Source organism: Mytilus californianus, unplaced genomic scaffold (genome assembly GCF_021869535.1).
Source record: "Mytilus californianus isolate M0D057914Y unplaced genomic scaffold, xbMytCali1.0.p SCAF_9, whole genome shotgun sequence".
Lineage (NCBI taxonomy): Eukaryota > Metazoa > Mollusca > Bivalvia > Mytilida > Mytilidae > Mytilus > Mytilus californianus.
In genome coordinates this window covers 40,859,650-40,882,394 of record NW_026262745.1, presented here as the reverse complement: position 1 = coordinate 40,882,394, position 22,745 = coordinate 40,859,650, and the positions used below count along the sequence as shown (strand labels likewise).

Below are 22,745 nucleotides of genomic sequence, written 5' to 3'. Positions count from 1 at the left end.
CTGCATCTGTTAAACATTCATCAAATATAGATGCAGAGAAGATTGACATTTCAAAAATGTTGACAGATGATCAACATCAATATGATGACACAATTGAAATAAATGTAATAATACCATTCAGCACATTTAAATGGTTAGGATACAAATAATTCTTTATTCGAAGGGTTAAGTGAGCTTTTCTCATCACTTGGCGTCTGGCGTCGTTAATTTTTACAAAAATCTGTGTTTTCTGAAACTACTGGGCAAGACTCGACCAAACTTGGCTGAATCATCCTTAGGGTGTATAGTTTAAAACTGTCCAATGACCCCACCCACCAAACAGAATGGATGTCGTAGTTAAAATAGAACATAGGGGTTAAGAACAAATCTGACGTAGGTAATAATGTATACCATGGCTAAAATTAGAACATAGGGGTTTACTATATGTAGAAGTCTACCGGAAAAAATAAAAAAAACCCAATTTTAAAAGGTAACATCCTTAAAATTGATGTAAATAATGCTACCATAAGGGGTTTTCAGTTACTATACACCTTTTAGCTATTTTGTCCAGTCCTAAAAAACAATAACTTACACAACTTCCTGTTGGGGTCAAGTGTTGCCAAAACCAAGGTCATCGGGTGTGCCCACAACATTTTTGGCTTCTAAAAAGGGGGGCCATGACCAAATCATTTAAAATGCCCCAAAATTCAGGTAAATTTACTTAGATTAACAAAACTTTCCAGATATTGGGGACCTCTGTGAATATATTTATTCCTGGTATACATGTACATGTAGCCCCCTAAAAATATATACATGTACATGATGTTGATTTTTTGTCTGTTCATTTGAAGCTGACATTTTTCCTGCGGATGTTTATTTATCAAATTATATAGCTGATTAACTATTTATATTAGCATGAAAAAATCATTTTTATTAAACTTTTGAATGATAGGCCCATGTTAAGCAAAGATGGGAAATACAAAGATTGTGGAAAACTTATTTTTTTCCAGTATCATGTATTCAGGATTGAAATATTAACTACTTTTTTCTAAATTGCTTTGAGATGTATATATAGAAACACAAAAAGATGTAGCAAATTGCCAATGAGACAACTCTCGATTCAAGATTTAACTGCTCGAAATACATGTGCAGTATATGTAACAAATCGTTTTGTTCAAAAATAAGTATTAAAAGACATCTAAAAGAGCAACACAACAATGGCTCAATCAAATGTAATGTCTGTAAAGCTTCATTCAATCGCAGAAGCTTGTATAAAGCACATCAGCTAAAATATTCTTCAAAGGAAAGTGAATGTGATGCTAAGAACAATAATGTCATCATTTATTTCACATGTTTCAGGTTATTGAATTGGAATTATCAGCAACCAAATGTAGGAAATGATGAACAATTATGTAAGCTTAAATTATTTGACCTCATAGTAAGTTATGAAATGCTATATGTATAATAAATTTGTTTTGACACTCCTTGCGAAGGGGATAGGAGCATATCACCATGGTTTTGTTCTCCGAAACTAAAGAAATCTAAATTAAAATTGAATAAAACATTGATTTACAGAAAACTTAAATATTTTAATAGAAGAATTGTTTGTCATCATGTGTATTTCCCCTGTAAAAGGGCTTTGGTAGCCGTGTGGTCTAAGTAGTTATTACTGTAATCAATCACTAGCCAGTCAACACAGAAGATGTGAGTTCGAACCCTGCTCGTAATGGTTCGCTCAAATCTTAATTGACAAACATTGTCTCATATCGAAGGTCGGTGGTTTCCTCCGGGCACTCCGGTTTTCTACACTAATAAAAACTAACCGCCAATAAAAAGCCTAAGTGTGCTTTAAAGTGTCGTTAAAACACCAATAATCAATCAACATTTACGATTTTGTACCGCCATTACTAGCTTTGTACTGAATATTTTTAATATAGTTTCATTTCTTCCTTTGTATTCTGCATCGAATAGAAGTAGTTTGCATAATTTTTCCAGGATCTCCATGGAGTTTTGTAACAAACCGTGAGAGTTCAAGTTATTATGGCCAGTATTACAAAGTATATCACTGGATTGAGCTCTCTGTCTATTTGTAGATTTAAAGTTCTTTGCATTGAGCTTAGTTTATTGTTATGCATATACATTCTGTAAGGAATTATAATTTGAAAACAAATCACCCATATCTTCATTTAAATGAAATGGACTGTAAGGTAAGATGGTTGAAACATTTTGCATAATCTATATATAAATCTCTTTAACAACTCTCAGCCCATGGTTCCTTTGAAGAATAATATTAGCTGTTCATGGAGATTATAGCATTTTATTTCCATTTGCACCTAACAATATTTTGTCTGCCAAACAGCCAAATAAAGGAAAGCATAATTAAATTCACAAAACAATGCTTATTGCAACACATATATGATGTCAGATGTGTTTTTACGTACATTTTTAACCATCTGCACTGCCTACTGAAGAATCCCAAGTACAAATGGTCATTAATTTATATACCATATTTATGTAAACGGACGAAACTCACAAGGCCTATTTGACTTCTAAAATGTTTAACTTATTTATTGAATCTAAATTTGTGGTAATAACAGCACTACTCTGTTTATTTTTGATCTGTAAGCTCCTATTTTAATCTACACTTTCCTTCACATTTCATTATTTATATTTTTCTCCACAAAACAAAATTTGTTAAGCAAAATTGTTTATGTAATAATTTTTTGCAATTCAAATTCAGTCAAATGCTATAGTCATGATATTGAATTTTTAGTTTTCATATTTCCTTTTTTTCTCTCATATAAATCTATAATCATGAACAAACAAATTGAATTTACCATTTTATTAAAATAGATATTATATTGGAAAAAAAATCTTTCACGTAATTTTAACCAGGCCTTGAGAGTCTAGGCAGAAAACCTTTCCAGACACACAATACAAGTATAGTTTCTGCACCTACAATAAATAAACTCACCTGGTCCTAAAGGGTCATGTGAGGTATTGCCATTACATTTTATACATTTTATAACTAGTCTTAAAATTTTCATATTTAAATGATCTGCCTAGCTACTAGAACCAAAATTGTCAGGAATTTTCATATTTGAAGGTACTTCACAAAATTATATTTTTTAGTGTGGATCTGAAATTCATAATGGTTGCAAGAGTAAAAAAAGTATTCCGATTACCAGGAATTGCAAAGATCCTCTTCGGAATTCCTAGGGTGTTCCTTTACCAATTTTGAGTTCTGGTGTCTATCCGAAAAGAAGTATTGTCACTGGAGTGGAATAGTAGTTTACCGTAACTATATAAGAAAAAAAACCTTTCCGAATATATGGTCCTCAATACCCATAAGCTTTATACTTAATTTGGCTTTTTTACATTTTAGATTTGAGTGTCGCTGATGGGTCTTTTGTATTTTAAAAGTGCATCTGGTAACAAAATTATAAGCCAGCTTGGTGTATGATGAGTTTTTTTTTTACAATGCTGTCATTTTGAAAATCCATACAAATACAGAAAAAAAAAATGTACATTGAACATTATAATTAGATATTGAATACATGACACTATCATGGTTAGCCATTAGCAGCTTCTCAAATTACCCTAGACAAGTAAAAAATTAAAGCTGAAAAAATACAGAATCTGTTCTTCATTAACTCTGTTTTTAACAAATGATTCATAATATTATTAATCCCTGACAATATCGATAACTTGCATATTTTTAATATTTTCCTTTCTAAATATAAACATGAAACACTGATAACCCATTCAGTTGTTGACACATTCTTTGATGAATCATTCAGTTTGGACCTGATTATTTAAGAAAACGTATCTGACACACGATAATATAAATTAAAGAACCTTAGTGAGCGCGCTCACATACCCCACGTCCTCACATTGTCATTGGAGAAATAAAATATGTGTAAGAAAAAAAAAAATTGAATCATAATTTCCTGTCAATATGCACATCTACATAGTATGTCCTCATTATCTACAAAGTTTCATGAAATTATGTTGTGTGGTTTCAGAGGAGTTGCGATGAAAAACTGTTGCAGAAGACATTGAAGCAAATAAGTTCAAAGGGGCGTAACTCCTAGAAAAAATATTGAATCATAATTTCCTGTCGATATGCACATCTACATAGTATGACCTTATTATCTACAAAGTTTCATGAAATTCTGTTGTGTGGTTTCAGAGGAGTTGTGATGACAAACTGTTGCAGTAGTACATTGAAGCAAATAAGTTCAAAGGGGTGCAACTCCTAGAAAAAAAATTGAACCGTAATTTCCTGTCGATATGCACATCTACATAGTATGTCCTTATTATCTAAAAAGGTTTTATGAAATTCTGTTGTGTGGTATCAGAGGAGTTGCGATGGCAAACTGTTGCAGTAGTACATTAAAGTAAATAAGTTCAAAGGGGCGTAACTCCTAGAAAAAAAATTGAACCGTAATTTCCTGTCGATATGCACATCTACATAGTATGTCCTTATTATCTAAAAAGGTTTCATGAAATTCTGTTGTGTGGTATCAGAGGAGTTGCGATGACAAACTGTTGCAGTAGTACATTAAAGTAAATAAGTTCAAAGGGGCGTAACTCCTAGAAAAAAAATTGAATCGCAATTTCCTGTCGATATGCACAACTACATAGTATGTCCTTATTATCTAAAAAGATTTCGTGAAATTCTGTTGTGTGGTTTGAGAGGAGTTGCGATGAAAAGAAACAGGACTGACGGACTGACGGACTGACAGACGGACGGACGGACGGGTCAAAAACATTTTACCCTCCGCAACTCGTTGCGTGGGGTATAATTAGACATCACCTTATTATTGCTGATTTTTTATTATAAATCCTTGAACAAAAAAGAAATAAATATAAAAAAATATATAATTTCACAAATAATTCTTAACCTGATGATTTTGAGCTTTCTCGAATATCAGTACTTCCTTATTAAAGGGTACAAAAGTACAGTACAATCAAGCATGTGTGTAGAAAAATGAACCTATTTTTTACCATCTTTTTATGGAGAAATATGCTTATCTATAGCTCAATAAAACCATACATTCCCCAGCTAAAGGCTCAATTCAACGTCCAGGGGATCAAATAATATCCCCGTCAAGATAACAAAGCATATAACCAACTCAGTTACTTAAACTCATCAATACACCATTAAAAAAACCAGGACATTTATACTTTATTATCTACAGCTGAAATAATAAGAATTATATAAGTTCCATAAAGCAATGTAAAACATTGTATATTTATATAAACGATAATACTTGTAATTAAATAAATAAATAAATAATATTTACTCTAATTTTAACAATTTCTAGTAACATACTTTTTTGTTATAAGCAGATTAATTTTCAATCACGTCGTAATTTAAGTATTACATAATCATACGTCTAAACCATGTTATCTGGTTATATTTAGATACTTACACAAGACATGTTGCAGCGTTTTCATTGTCCTTTACTGCTGTGGTTTTTTGACATTTTTATAAAACGTTGTCAAACATGTTGAAACAATATATAGTTCTTGTAATTATGTATTTGCACCAACCAGCTGTTTCGAGCACAATGAATATATATATACTGGAACTAAATCATGATCATCGTCAGCATCCCAAGAAACGTCAAAGTGAAGTGTTAAACACAAGCATTACAGACATGAAGTTATTCGGAATCATAGTCCTTGTTGCTCTGTTGATGGTGGCCTCTGTTACAATGCCAGTTGGTAAGTTGAAAAAGACCAAAAATGGTAATGATTTCACAGCTTTCAATTGACTCGAATTTTACATTTGTATGTACATTGAACCGATTGATTTTCTACATGTCAGGGACATTACAGTAAAAGGAAAAGACAATAGTTTCATCAAATTACATATGGTAAACAGAACTTAGTTGTATGTTTTAACCAAAGGTCCTTTAGTTACAATTAATTAAAATATGTTTTGTTTGTTTCAAACATTTATAAAAGAGGAATTTCGAAATTAAGTTCCGCTATTTGCAGTCAGTTTGGTTTAACTTTTGTCAAAATAAGAACAAACAACATCGACAATGTATTATGGGCTTGCAAGTCAATAATTCCAACTCATTTAAAACCTTTGATATAATCTATGTTTGAGATAACTTATGTGTGTAATAAGCATGTCCAGGGATTCGAAAGAAAGTCAGATAATAAAGTGAAACTAGGAAACGTAGAAGTAAGCATATGAATCCCGATTTTGTTGATTGATTTTTGCTTCAAAATATCAATCTGAAAGGGGTTATGAGTAAATCATTTACTATTAATTTATATAGTTTTAATCTATGAAATGAGATACCACATAACTAAGAAAGTTGACCTTATTGTGTTGCAGGTGCTTAATTGTTTATTTTTATTTTATGTTTGCCATTCTGTTGATATTGATGTTTATAACGGGATGACACACCCGTTGATAGCTTTCGCGGGTCATGTCAATAGTTAATTAGACGGCTTCCAGTCAGAAATACCCAAAGAAGTTGATACTTTTTATACATTGTAATGATTCCAGACATGTGTTTTTGGTCTATGTGACTGCCATACAAGTGAGAGGTTTAGCTAGCTATAAAACCAGGTTTAATCTACCATTTTCGACATAAGGACATGCCTGTACAAAGTCAGGAATATGACAGTTGTTTTCCAGTCGTTTGATGTGTTTGAGCTTTTGATCTTGCCATTTGATAAGGGACTTTCCGTTTCGAATTTTCCTTGGAGGTCTATATTTTTGTTATTTTACTTTTTTATATGGAACTTGTGTAGTTCAGAATTACGTTTCAATATAAATTAAACAAATATGAGGGTTTGAATAAATTCGGTGGGTATGAATTTGACAGCTTATGCTCTTTTAATTGGATGATATGAAGGAGAACGGATAAATCTATATTACATAAGTTTTACGGTCACCATTACAATTCTGCAGACCGATACGATATGGTGGAATCAAAATTCACTAGCGACAAGTTTTTGCGGACTTAGATCTTTACATACCAGTATAGTCGTCTGATCTGTAATTTTACCGATGTTGCCCTTTTTCTAATTTTGACATTTTGACTGTGGATTTACATGATGTTTGGTGCTTGCATAGCATGCATAGCAGCAGACGCTTACCCTGTCGATGCAACCGTTCTCGCTTCCTTTGAAGATTCCCTTGGTTTGTATTTGTCATTGTGATTAGTCTCTCCTTAAACAATTTATGATCTTATAAACTGCCGTCGCATTTGTGGTTGGGTTCGTTTAATGTTGAGATGTAGCTTTGTATGTTTTGCGGACCGATGTTTACTTACTCAACAGTCTTATCATAACCATGATGGTGTTATCCGTCTTTCATGGACGCAATGTTTTTATTTTGCCTCTTTGTATTATTATCCCTTTTTGAAATTGACTATTTTAATTTGGGTTCTTTTAAATTGCATAGATTAGTTACCTACAATATGTTTACATTTACGAATTTTCAGTAATGGATTACAAATCTATGATAGATACATTCAAAAGTGTAGCAGAATCTACCTACCATTTCAAAGCATCTGAGAACCTCGCCAGTTTTAGTGAGGTTCTTGTTGCTCAGTCTTTAGATTTCTATTTAGTGTTTTGTGAACATGTCTGTATTTTCTTTTCTACATTAATAATCCGCCTCTTTTTATTCTTGTTTGCCCAAGGTTTTATTTTGAAAAATGCGCTTTTCAGACCATATACAAATATTTAAATAAAAACAACTAAACCTATGGCCTCCCCTTTAAAAAACTTGTATAAATCTTTCATAAAAGTAATTTATCAGCAATCAATAATGTCCAAAGAGTAAGTGATAAAGGAAATAATACTCAAAAGAGAAATGAGTTATCTATCGTTTACTTTATTGCATCGACCCTAATGATATCCATAGATACATTACTCATTAATTTGATAATTACAGCTGCCTATGGACGATATGGAAAATATAGAAAAGGTTACAAAGGGTATGGAGGAAAATATGGTGGAAGGGTGAGTGGACAATGTTTTTTTATTCTATAAATTAAGAAAACAGTTTTTGTTTTATTTTTCGGAATACAGCTGCTTGTCATATCTAAATACATGGAAACAAAGAGTAAATTATATGAGTTGTGTATGACTGGTTTATTTTGAATAATTTACATTGTATATAAATTGATAAAAATATGTAACCTGGTATAAACAGATTTCATCTTTGTCGAGATCGACTCTGTGCATTTCATTGCTATTATTATAAGCCGTGAATGTAAAAGTTTGCAGCGACTCAAAGCCAATTTACAACTATATGCCTCACTGTTTGTAAGTGTATTTATACAGTTTGTCAACCTCTTAATGCTCCGAATAAATAAAAGTGAATACATCATATACATGATATAGATCAGGTGATTAAAATTGGTTCATTTCCATTCTCAATTTTATCAATTAATGTTGTTGATATAAACAAAGATCTGCAACCAGCATGAAATAAACAGCAGTATAAAAATATATCAGATAAACAAATACAACAGTAACCCTGAATGTACATTTGTGTTCTTTTTTTGCATCAAAATAATGGCGTTCTCTAACTCATGTTAACACAAAATTATTCATTTTAAACGGTAATAATTAATTGTGAGAAATAATTTAACAGCTAAAACAAGTGAGATCTCAAACTGATAAAACAGAGAGGCAAAAAATACCAAAGGAATATTAAGATTCATAAGTCGAAAGCAAACTAGCAATGCCATGAAAAAGTTACTTTTTATGTTGAGAAATGAGCAGATCGGTCATATTTTGACTTCATTTACTCACTTCGCTATTTTGGATTTCATTGGAACAATTACAGCCTGATACAACTTTAAAATGCCACTTTCCGTTAAGACACACAAGCCTTCTTCCTTGCTTAGAAGTGCACAAAATATATTTCAATGTTTCTCTTAAATAACTAATTTCCAAAGGATGAAAGCGTATTTGGTGTAAAGAATTTTTTTGAAGTTTTTTAAGAATGCGCTATTTTAATGTTGTAAATATAAGGTAATTTGTGTAAGAGTAAGAAATGGCAAATTAAATCTTTTATACATACATCGATTAAAATAACATGAACTTGTCCAGTATTCAGTTTGAAGAAATCCATAATAACCTGATACAAGTGCCGCTGATAAATGCTTTGTAGACGAAACATTTGTATTACGTAACAAATTAAAAGCCTGGTATCTATGTTGAGTGTTTTTGATAAACTACACACAAACTCAATTTCAACAGGAAAGGCTAAGCAATGATAAATTCTTCTTTAATAAGATTTGTTAGATTCAATAACTACGACCAGTTAATATCAAAATAAGTATAATGGGATGATTGTGTTAGGAGAAAGTAACGATTTTGGAAGATAATTTTTGGCAACTACTCCCACAAAACTGTTTGCGAGAAATACAAACTTATATATCTATTATGGCATAATATTTCAATTGATCATTAGCGTATTTGCTGCATCAGAAGGTTTAAGCTTCAAAATCTAACTAAATGATCGACTGTGCACAGCCAATTCGTCTGGTTAAAGGGTTGATTTATTAATAATAAAACAGACACAGTACACAGCAAATTCTAAACACAAAATACTGCAATACATCTTATTCCTATTTACTTTATAATGATATTGTCATGTAGTGCGTAAAAGTGTACCCTGGTGAAATGAACATCACATATCCTCGTAAAAGCTTATCATACAATATAGCAAGATCAATCAAAATATCTACTACAATAAACATTTTTTCAAACATATCTCAATTGTTTTTCAGCACGGTGGTAAATATGGTGGTAAATATCATGGTTACAATAAGGGATATGGTGGAAGTTACCGATATAGAGGATGAGGTTGATACTTTTCTGCGTTTTTGAAATGAATAAAATTATCAATTGTTTTATTGTTTTTGTTACTGAAAATCATAAACACCGATGATGACTATGATTAGACCAAAAGAGTTGTTAGTTCTCCTGGTAACAACTTCATCATTGTATGACTAAATACAATAAAAAGGACAGTGGATGCCAAGCAAAGGAAAAGTTTGTATTCTATAAGATGAATATGAAATAAAATAAAATGTATATAAAGTGGACAGCCGCGCGACAACCCAAGGAACGGGATTTATATATAACAATGTATAACGGAATAAAGAAAAATTATTTATAAGATAAATGTTAAATTCCTATTTTTTTCGAAACCAGCAAACGAGATTCTAAACTGTCCTTCACGTAACCATCTTGAGAAGAATCGGATTTCCATCGACATTGGCGTTTAAAAAGTATATCTATATAGCTATATGTCTACCTGTGCGAATTTCAAACGCGCGATTTCACGCCAGTACTTTTGAAAAACCTTCCATCCTTTATGGTTGGGTTTTACATAGATAAATAAAATCGTACAATATAAGCAAAACGAGGATGTTAAATTTGATGTATGCCTTTTTGTGCTTCTTCGTTACATTTGTTTGTTTTTATAGTGATTAAGATGATAACACAATGTTGACTGCTGTACCCCTATTTTTGACATTTTTTCCTTGTGTCTGTTTGTTTTGTTCACGCATCGTTGTCAATATAATGGAATTTGATGCGACTGTCATACAAGTGAGAGGTTTAGCTAGCTATAAAACCAGGTTCAATCCACCATTTTCTACATAAGAAAATGCCTGTACCAAGTCAGGAATATGACAGTTGTTATCCATTCGTTTGATGTGTTTGTTTTGTTTCTTTTTATTTTGCCATTTGATTGGGGACTTTCCTTTTTGAATTTTCCTCGGAGTTCAGTATTTTTGTGATTTTACTTTTTACACCAAATTTGGCTGCCGCTGTTGCACCACCAGCTTGCAAACTGTGTAAGCCAAACGATTTAATATCCTTCATAAACGGAGAAAAAACTTCTATGAAGAGTTCTCTCATGCGTGAACAGCTAAGAGATTTATTAGTAGAACGGAATGTATAATTTACTTTGACTAACACTAAAAGAAACATTTCAGAATCTGGTGAAAATGCTGACTACGGTAAATAATATTCTAGGTTTTGGATGGGACATAGCTGATTTCCTGTACGAGCATTAACTAACCAATTGCATTCTCTACAGATGTCGGCTTTACTCTTCTCAATAAACACGGATATATACGACGGCAAAAAACTGAATATCAGATCGGCGCAAATTCAGAAATACACATAATCCAGAAAATGACAGCAAAAACGCACAAATGATTTGTTAAAAATATATATTACGAATATTGAAAAAATTATCGTACATCTTCTGTAATACATCCGGAGTAATCGGTTTCTTTTTTTTCGTACTATGACCAATTCTCAACTTTTCACCTTCGAGGACATTTCTAACAATTTCTGAATCAGTTGGAGATGCAGCACTAATAGTAGAATGAGCCCATTTAATGCTGTAAAATGCTTCATTTATCGCACTAGAAGTATTGCAAGAGTCAACCAAAGAAGCTAAGTATAACGCAACATTAAATGGATTTGATGGTAAAATGTCGCATTCTGGAATTTGATGACTTAAAGCCCATGACTTCCAACGTCGAAAACTATAATAATACTTTTTAAGTGTGTAAGCTGCTTTAGATTCGGTAATCACATCAGGAATTAAATTCAAATTACTTAACAGTTCGTCCGGTAAATCAGCTATTTCGCGGTTAAAAATACAGGCAATAGTAGTATACCGCTGTTCAATAGTCATAAATCAAATTTAACTGAAACAAATCCGGGTTACAAACCAAAACTGAGGGAAACACATCAACTATAAGAGGAAACAAAACGGAACAACAGAAACATTGAACTGCTACAAAAACAAACGCCAGCATACATAGAAACGGACTATTTGATAACAATAACCATATTCCTGACTTGGTACAGGACTTTTTAAGATAAAATGGTTGTTTGAACCTGGTTTTATGGCTAACCAAACCTCCCGCGTATATAGCAATGTTAAAAATACCGCTAAAATGACAACATTGACAACAAAAACCTGAAAAAAAACAACATATGTATATAAAAACTATAAAAATAAGGCAAACTACTTTGAAAATTCGGATGCATACAATGAACAAAAATAACTAACACATCTGCATAAATGTCATTCAAAATGTATAAATTTCACCACAACCATTACAACCACTACATGTAAGACATTAGAGTTAATATGTTATGTAAATTACCTAACATCCAACCGAAGAGCAACCATTTCAAAAGGTAAATCAATATTTCAAAACACCGATGTATTACCTCTACCAGGAATGTAGTTGGATCTGTTGGTAGGTGAATTAACCACATCAACCACATATTTATTAATTCCGATACCATCAGGGCAAAGAAATGGTCAAAAACTAGCAGATCGCCACAATGGCAAAATAACAGATCTATAAGCTTTACATTGCTTCAAGTACAAAAACACGGGAGATACAAACAAACCGTTTATACCAGACCAGTCGACAGTGAATGCATTAATTCCAATAGAATTGACATTCCAGCATCTTGAATAGAAAACTGGTAAATTAAAATTATGGTCACTTGCGAACTAAACAATTGCATGATGTCCCCATCGTAAATTAATTAACGAATATATATACTCACTGACACTTCAATCATCAAAATCAATGATACAGCTAATAAAATCTGCCTTTTCGTTTTGTTTTATCGGGACCCATTCAACATCTAAGGAAATATTATATATAAAACAAGTTTGGTAAATATCACATGACATGTCTTGTAAAGGGCCCTTCATACTGCCTTTCGTATCAATACTAACGACATTTTGACTGTCTGTAAACCGTTTTAATCGTTTGTCCTTGACAAAATCAAGTAAAGATAACAGAATACTTTTAATCGCTGTTAAATCCTTCCATGTGGAACTATTTTGCGTTTCGCATGACGACCACATACCATGTGCAATGCTTTTTTGGATTTCAACAATGAAACCGTCATACCGTGTCATGTATTACTTACTTAAGTATAAAAATTAATATTACACGACAAATCAAAATTAAAATCTTCTAAAATTGATAGAGGAAATGTTATCTTTCCAAAATTTAATATTGCCAATTCTCAGCTCTGATAATATGATGTAGCTGTCCGATGAACAGGTTGCAATAACATCCATGCTAAGATACTTAGTTATAAGATAAGCAATATTGTCGATAACATAAGACATTGACACAATTTGTCCTGAAAAATCTATCAGATGGTATACTTAACTATGCCTTTTTTGTTTCAATATTGTATCCTAAAAATGTCAATTGTCTAACAGGCTGCCACATGGATTTTTCTACCTTGGGTACGAAACAGCCATCAATTGGATCTTGCTTTACTTGTAAAGAGATATTAAGACAAATCTGTTCATCAAAATGTGTACCTAGACCCTCATCGAGATACATCAAAATTTGCTTTCCTTCCACTCCACTTCTTAATTAATTGTGGACTAATTTAAGGGAATATGTAGCACGCAGAACTTAAACCCAAAGGGAAAACAAGAAATTTAAAATATCTTGTTGTATCTCCATATTTCTAAGAACAACCAAGGTACTTAGTGTGTGGTTCATACATGTACATGTCAATGTGATGATATCCTGAATGAATATCAAACTTGAAACAGAAAACATTGCTTCTAATAAAATGCATAGCAGTACGAATGTATTCAAATTCAATACTAGTTTTCCAGATTACAACATGTCGTAGATCTAAAATAGCATTTTACTTACCGTTGCTTTTAATAGATACAGTAAGTGGATACACTATCAAAGGTTTATAATAACATTCTAAAATAAGACTTCTGATTAAATTATTATCGTTCGCTTAAACAACAAATTCTGTGTGTCGCTTGGCTGAACGATTAATATGTCAACAAATTGACTGAGGTGTCGTATGAAAAGGTATTTTATAACCTTGTGAAATAGTATCTAAAATAAAGTCATAACAACCTTTAGATTTCCACAATGCATAGTGTTTCTTTAATCGGCCTTTCACAATTAAATTGGTTTGGCCTTGTTCGTACAAAAAAAAATCAGGATTAAATTTAAATCGGATATTTTTTCTACAGAAGTATAAAAATACTCATCTTTGACAAATGTATTCTGATTAAGGCTTGGTTTTTCCTTTAGGATTGAAGGGACATTCTCCAATGATGCATTGCACCACACCTGTAACAGGCTCCTTATTGAAATCTGCAAAATAAGGCATGCAATGAGATGGACCTGAAGTATGAGTTGCGGTTTTCTCTGTGTCTTTCTTCGTGGATTTAAACTTGCGCTTACGATGCTCCTTGTTTTCAGCCTTGTTATTTTTATTTTCTTTTTCCGAATTACTGACCACGGGATTGGCCTCTTATTAGTTAACGGTTTTCCCAACCGGCTTCCCTACTACCGGCAATTTCAATTAGCGTGTCACAATTTTTGACCTTGTCAGCAATTTAATTCACAGTTTCTTCAGCATTATCATTTTTAGAATTGTCAATAGCCCAAATAACCTGTTTTGAGTATTCCAAAATTTCGGAGTTTAATGACAATTGTATTTTGTTGCTTTCCTATTTCCATTTATACTCTTGGTCTTGTTTAAGTGTTTACACTTTGGATGTAACGGACACAGCTGAACCGTGAAAATCCTTTTTTAAATCAGACAATTCTTTGCGCGTAATTTGGAATTAATGTCACATTGTTCTTTTACTGCCTTTAAGATATCTTGAAGAGAAACATTATCACAAGGATTCTCACGTTGTTCTTCTATATCCATAGATGACAGGAGCAAACAATTAACGGGCAAACAGTAGGACGTTACCGTGCTTAATGAAGAACTATGGGAAAAATTCCTGCGAAACAAAGCCAAAAGCGGGCAAAATTTGAAACGCCATGTATAAATACAAACAATGAAAACATCCAGGTGAAATTAAATTTATGGCGTTTCAAATTTTGCCCGCTTTTGGCTTTGTTTCGCAGGAATTTTTCCCATAGTTCTTCATTAAGCACGGTAACGTCCTACTGTTTGCCCGTTAATTGTTTGCTCCTGTCATCTATGGATATAGAAGAACAACGTGAGAATCCTTGTGATAATGTTTCTCTTCAAGATATCTTAAAGGCAGTAAAAGAACAATGTGACATTAATTCCAAATTACGCGCAAAGAATTGTCTGATTTAAAAAAGGATTTTCACGGTTCAGCTGTGTCCGTTACATCCAAAATGTAAACACTTAAACAAGACCAAGAGTATAAATGGAAATAGGAAAGCAACAAAATACAATTGTCATTAAACTCCGAAATTTTGGAATACTCAAAACAGGTTATTTGGGCTATTGACAATTCTAAAAATGATAATGCTGAAGAAACTGTGAATTAAATTGCTGACAAGGTCAAAAATTGTGACACGCTAATTGAAATTGCCGGTAGTAGGGAAGCCGGTTGGGAAAACCGTTAACTAATAAGAGGCCAATCCCGTGGTCAGTAATTCGGAAAAAGAAAATAAAAATAACAAGGCTGAAAACAAGGAGCATCGTAAGCGCAAGTTTAAATCCACGAAGAAAGACACAGAGAAAACCGCAACTCATACTTCAGGTCCATCTCATTGCATGCCTTATTTTGCAGATTTCAATAAGGAGCCTGTTACAGGTGTGGTGCAATGCATCATTGGAGAATGTCCCTTCAATCCTAAAGGAAAAACCAAGCCTTAATCAGAATACATTTGTCAAAGATGAGTATTTTTATACTTCTGTAGAAAAAATATCCGATTTAAATTTAATCCTGATTTTTTTTTTTGTACGAACAAGGCCAAACCAATTTAATTGTGAAAGGCCGATTAAAGAAACACTATGCATTGTGGAAATCAAAAGGTTGTTATGACTTTATTTTAGATACTATTTCACAAGGTTATAAAATACCTTTTCATACGACACCTCAGTCAATTTGTTGACATATTAATCGTTCAGCCAAGCGACACACAGAATTTGTTGTTTAAGCGAACGATAATAATTTAATCAGAAGTCTTATTTTAGAATGTTATTATAAACCTTTGATAGTGTATCCACTTACTGTATCTATTAAAAGCAACGGTAAGTAAAATGCTATTTTAGATCTACGACATGTTGTAATCTGGAAAACTAGTATTGAATTTGAATACATTCGTACTGCTATGCATTTTATTAGAAGCAATGTTTTCTGTTTCAAGTTTGATATTCATTCAGGATATCATCACATTGACATGTACATGTATGAACCACACACTAAGTACCTTGGTTGTTCTTAGAAATATGGAGATACAACAAGATATTTTAAATTTCTTGTTTTCCCTTTGGGTTTAAGTTCTGCGTGCTACATATTCCCTTAAATTAGTCCACAATTAATTAAGAAGTGGAGTGGAAGGAAAGCAAATTTTGATGTATCTCGATGAGGGTCTAGGTACACATTTTGATGAACAGATTTGTCTTAATATCTCTTTACAAGTGAAGCAAGATCCAATTGATGGCTGTTTCGTACCCAAGGTAGAAAAATCCATGTGGCAGCCTGTTAGACAATTGACATTTTTAGGATACAATATTGAAACAAAAAAGGCATAGTTAAGTATACCATCTGATAGATTTTTCAGGACAAATTGTGTCAATGTCTTATGTTATCGAAAATATTGCTTATCTTATAACTAAGTATCTTAGCATGGATGTTATTGCAACCTGTTCATCGGACAGCTACATCATATTATCAGAGCTGAGAATTGGCAATATTAAATTTTGGAAAGATAACATTTCCTCTATCAATTTTAGAAGATTTTAATTTTGATTTGTCGTGTAATATTAATTTTTATACTTAAGTAAGTAATACATGACACGGTATGACGGTTTCATTGTTGAAATCCAAAAAAGCATTGCACATGGTATGTGGTCGTCATGCGAAACGCAAAATGGTTCCACATGGAAGGATTTAACAGCGATTAAAAGTATTCTGTTATCTTTACTTGATTTTGTCAAGGACAAACGATTAAAACGGTTTACAGACAGTCAAAATGTCGTTAGTATTGATACGAAAGGCAGTATGAAGGGCCCTTTACAAGACATGTCATGTGATATTTACCAAACTTGTTTTATATATAATATTTCCTTAGATGTTGAATGGGTCCCGATAAAACAAAACGAAAAGGCAGATTTTATTAGCTGTATCATTGATTTTGATGATTGAAGTGTCAGTGAGTATATATATTCGTTAAATAATTTACGATGGGGACCTCATGCAATTGTTTTGTGCGCAAGTGACCATAATTTTAATTTACCAGTTTTCTATTCAAGATGCTGGAATGTCAATTCTATTGGAATTAATGCATTCACTGTCGACTGGTCTGGTATAAACGGTTTGTTTGTATCTCCCGTGTTTTTGTACTTGAAGCAATGTAAAGCATATAGATCTGTTATTTTGCCATTGTGGCGATCTGCTAGTTTTTGACCATTTCTTTGCCCTGATGGTATCGGAATTAATAAATATGTGGTTGATGTGGTTTATTCACCTACCAACAGATCCAACTACATTCCTGGTAGAGGTAATACATCGGTGTTTTGAAATATTGATTTACCTTTTGAAATGGTTGCTCTTCGGTTGGATGTTAGGTAATTTACATAACATATTAACTCTAATGTCTTACATGTAGTGGTTGTAATGGTTGTGGTGAAATTTATACATTTTGAATGACATTTATGCAGATGTGTTAGTTATTTTTGTTCATTGTATGCATCCGAATTTTCAAAGTAGTTTGCCTTATTTTCAAAGTTTTTATATACATATGTTGTTTTTTTTTCAGGTTTTTGTTGTCAATGTTGTCATTTAAGCGGTATTTTTAACATTGCTATATACGCGGGAGGTTTGGTTAGCCATAAAACCAGGTTCAAACAACCATTTTATCTTAAAAAGTCCTGTACCAAGTCAGGAATATGGTTATTGTTATCAAATAGTCCGTTTCTATGTATGCTGGCGTTTGTTTTTGTAGCAGTTCAGTGTTTCTGTTGTTCCGTTTTGTTTCCTCTTATAGTTGATGTGTTTCCCTCAGTTTTGGTTTGTAACCCGGATTTGTTTCAGTTAAATTTGATTTATGACTATTGAACAGCGGTATACTACTATTGCCTGTATTTTTAACCGCGAAATAGCTGATTTACCGGACGAACTGTTAAGTAATTTGAATTTAATTCCTGATGTGATTACCGAATCTAAAGCAGCTTACACACTTAAAAAGTATTATTATAGTTTTCGACGTTGGAAGTCATGGGCTTTAAGTCATCAAATTCCAGAATGCGACATTTTACCATCAAATCCATTTAATGTTGCGTTATACTTAGCTTCTTTGGTTGACTCTTGCAATACTTCTAGTGCGATAAATGAAGCATTTTACAGCATTAAATGGGCTCATTCTACTATTAGTGCTGCATCTCCAACTGATTCAGAAATTGTTAGAAATGTCCTCGAAGGTGAAAAGTTGAGAATTGGTCATAGTGCGAAAAAAAAGAAACCGATTACTCCGGATGTATTACAGAAGATGTACGATAATTTTTTCAATATTCGTAATATATATTTTTAACAAATTATTTGTGCGTTTTTGCTGTCATTTTCTGGATTTATGTGTATTTCTGAATTTGCGCCGATCTGATATTCAGTTTTTTGCCGTCGTATATATCCGTGTTTATTGAGAAGAGTAAAGCCGACATCTGTAGAGAATGCAATTGGTTAGTTAATGCTCGTACAGGAAATCAGCTATGTCCCATCCAAAACCTAGAATATTATTTACCGTAGTCAGCATTTTCACCAGATTCTGAAATGTTTCTTTTAGTGTTAGTCAAAGTAAATTATACATTCCGTTCTACTTATAAATCTCTTAGCTGTTCACGCATGAGAGAACTCTTCATAGAAGTTTTTTCTCCGTTTATGAAGGATATTAAATCGTTTGGCTTACACAGTTTGCAAGCTGGTGGTGCAACAGCGGCAGCCAAATTTGGTGTAAAAAGTAAAATCACAAAAATACTGAACTCCGAGGAAAGTTCAAAAAGGAAAGTCCCCAATCAAATGGCAAAATAAAAAGAAACAAAACAAACACATCAAACGAATGGATAACAACTGTCATATTCCTGACTTGGTACAGGCATTTTCTTATGTAGAAAATGGTGGATTGAACCTGGTTTTATAGCTAGCTAAACCTCTCACTTGTATGACAGTCGCATCAAATTCCATTATATTGACAACGATGCGTGAACAAAACAAACAGACACAAGGAAAAAATGTCAAAAATAGGGGTACAGCAGTCAACATTGTGTTATCATCTTAATCACTATAAAAACAAACAAATGTAACGAAGAAGCACAAAAAGGCATACATCAAATTTAACATCCTCGTTTTGCTTATATTGTACGATTTTATTTATCTATGTAAAACCCAACCATAAAGGATGGAAGGTTTTTCAAAAGTACTGGCGTAAAATCGCGCGTTTGAAATTCGCACAGGTAGACATATAGCTATATAGATATACTTTTTAAACGCCAATGTCGATGGAAATCCGATTCTTCTCAAGATGGTTACGTGAAGGACAGTTTAGAATCTCGTTTGCTGGTTTCGAAAAAAATAGGAATTTAACATTTATCTTATAAATAATTTTTCTTTATTCCGTTATACATTGTTATATATAAATCCCGTTCCTTGGGTTGTCGCGCGGCTGTCCACTTTATATACATTTTATTTTATTTCATATTCATCTTATAGAATACAAACTTTTCCTTTGCTTGGCATCCACTGTCCTTTTTATTGTATTTAGTCATACAATGATGAAGTTGTTACCAGGAGAACTAACAACTCTTTTGGTCTAATCATAGTCATCATCGGTGTTTATGATTTTCAGTAATAAAAACAATAAAACAATTGATAATTTTATTCATTTCAAAAACGCAGAAAAGTATCAACCTCATCCTCTATATCGGTAACTTCCACCATATCCCTTATGGTAACCATGATATTTACCACCATATTTACCACCGTGCTGAAAAACAATTGAGATATGTTTGAAAAAATGTTTATTGTAGTAGATATTTTGATTGATCTTGCTATATTGTATGATAAGCTTTTACGAGGATATGTGATGTTCATTTCACCAGGGTACACTTTTACGCACTACATGACAATATCATTATAAAGTAAATAGGAATAAGATGTATTGCAGTATTTTGTGTTTAGAATTTGCTGTGTACTGTGTCTGTTTTATTATTAATAAATCAACCCTTTAACCAGACGAATTGGCTGTGCACAGTCGATCATTTAGTTAGATTTTGAAGCTTAAACCTTCTGATGCAGCAAATACGCTAATGATCAATTGAAATATTATGCCATAATAGATATATAAGTTTGTATTTCTCGCAAACAGTTTTGTGGGAGTAGTTGCCAAAAATTATCTTCCAAAATCGTTACTTTCTCCTAACACAATCATCCCATTATACTTATTTTGATATTAACTGGTCGTAGTATTTGAATCTAACAAATCTTATTAAAGAAGAATTTATCATTGCTTAGCCTTTCCTGTTGAAATTGAGTTTGTGTGTAGTTTATCAAAAACACTCAACATAGATACCAGGCTTATAATTTGTTACGTAATACAAATGTTTCGTCTACAAAGCATTTATCAGCGGCACTTGTATCAGGTTATTATGGATTTCTTCAAACTGAATACTGGACAAGTTCATGTTATTTTAATCGATGTATGTATAAAAGATTTAATTTGCCATTTCTTACTCTTACACAAATTACCTTATATTTACAACATTAAAATAGCGCATTCTTAAAAAACTTCAAAAAAATTCTTTACACCAAATACGCTTTCATCCTTTGGAAATTAGTTATTTAAGAGAAACATTGAAATATATTTTGTGCACTTCTAAGCAAGGAAGAAGGCTTGTGTGTCTTAACGGAAAGTGGCATTTTAAAGTTGTATCAGGCTGTAATTGTTCCAATGAAATCCAAAATAGCGAAGTGAGTAAATGAAGTCAAAATATGACCGATCTGCTCATTTCTCAACATAAAAAGTAACTTTTTCATGGCATTGCTAGTTTGCTTTCGACTTATGAATCTTAATATTCCTTTGGTATTTTTTGCCTCTCTGTTTTATCAGTTTGAGATCTCACTTGTTTTAGCTGTTAAATTATTTCTCACAATTAATTATTACCGTTTAAAATGAATAATTTTGTGTTAACATGAGTTAGAGAACGCCATTATTTTGATGCAAAAAAAGAACACAAATGTACATTCAGGGTTACTGTTGTATTTGTTTATCTGATATATTTTTATACTGCTGTTTATTTCATGCTGGTTGCAGATCTTTGTTTATATCAACAACATTAATTGATAAAATTGAGAATGGAAATGAACCAATTTTAATCACCTGATCTATATCATGTATATGATGTATTCACTTTTATTTATTCGGAGCATTAAGAGGTTGACAAACTGTATAAATACACTTACAAACAGTGAGGCATATAGTTGTAAATTGGCTTTGAGTCGCTGCAAACTTTTACATTCACGGCTTATAATAATAGCAATGAAATGCACGGAGTCGATCTCGACAAAGATGAAATCTGTTTATACCAGGTTACATATTTTTATCAATTTTTATACAATGTAAATTATTCAAAATAAACCAGTCATACACAACTCATATAATTTACTCTTTGTTTCCATGTATTTAGATATGACAAGCAGCTGTATTCCGAAAAATAAAACAAAAACTGTTTTCTTAATTTATAGAATAAAAAAACATTGTCCACTCACCCTTCCACCATATTTTCCTCCATACCCTTTGTAACCTTTTCTATATTTTCCATATCGTCCATAGGCAGCTGTAATTATCAAATTAATGAGTAATGTATCTATGGATATCATTAGGGTCGATGCAATAAAGTAAACGATAGATAACTCATTTCTCTTCTGAGTATTATTTCCTTTATCACTTACTCTTTGGACATTATTGATTGCTGATAAATTACTTTTATGAAAGATTTATACAAGTTTTTTAAAGGGGAGGCCATAGGTTTAGTTGTTTTTATTTAAATATTTGTATATGGTCTGAAAAGCGCATTTTTCAAAATAAAACCTTGGGCAAACAAGAATAAAAAGAGGCGGATTATTAATGTAGAAAAGAAAATACAAACATGTTCACAAAACACTAAATAGAAATCTAAAGACTGAGCAACAAGAACCTCACTAAAACTGGCGAGGTTCTCAGATGCTTTGAAATGGTAGGTAGATTCTGCTACACTTTTGAATGTATCTATCATAGATTTGTAATCAATTACTGAAAATTCGTAAATGTAAACATATTGTAGGTAACTAATCTATGCAATTTAAAAGAACCCAAATTAAAATAGTCAATTTCAAAAAGGGATAATAATACCAAGAGGCAAAATAAAAACATTGCGTCCATGAAAGACGGATAACACCATCATGGTTATGATAAGACTGTTGAGTAAGTAAACATCGGTCTGCAAAACATACAAAGCTACAACTCAACATTAAACGAACCCAACCACAAATGCGACGGCAGTTTATAAGATCATAAATTGTTTAAGGAGAGACTAATCACAATGACAAATACAAACCAAGGGAATCTTCAAAGGGAGCGAGAACGGTTGCATCGACAGGGTAAGCGTCTGCTGCTATGCATGCTATGCAAGCACCAAACACCATGTAAATCCACAGTCAAAATGTCAAAATTAGAAAAAGGGCAACATCGGTAAAATTACAGATCAGA

The 22,745-nt window shown here is 32.4% G+C and overlaps 2 protein-coding genes across 7 annotated transcripts in view; one reads left to right on the top strand and one right to left on the bottom strand.

Annotated features, from left to right (window-relative positions):
- The first annotated feature begins 5,592 nt into the window (after positions 1-5,592).
- The window catches only part of LOC127716590 (protein suex-1-like), a 96,041-nt gene continuing 78,888 nt past the window's right edge, over positions 5,593-22,745 (top strand). Inside the window, exon 1 of one of the 2 annotated variants that reach the window (XM_052222822.1) lies at positions 5,593-5,712. In XM_052222822.1, coding sequence (XP_052078782.1) covers positions 5,646-5,712 — 67 coding nt within the window. In that variant the 5' untranslated portion in view covers positions 5,593-5,645. The remainder of the gene's footprint in view (positions 5,713-22,745) is intronic. The other variant, XM_052222821.1, reaches the window with a different exon arrangement.
- Positions 19,936-22,745, bottom strand: part of LOC127716592 (uncharacterized) — a 233,060-nt gene continuing 230,250 nt past the window's right edge. For all 5 annotated transcript variants that reach the window (XR_007989026.1, XR_007989027.1, XR_007989029.1 and 2 more), the window contains exons 2-3: positions 21,767-21,834; positions 19,936-19,985 (exon numbers count right to left, since the gene is read on the bottom strand). The gene's annotated coding sequence lies outside the window, so the exon portion shown is untranslated. The remainder of the gene's footprint in view (positions 19,986-21,766; positions 21,835-22,745) is intronic.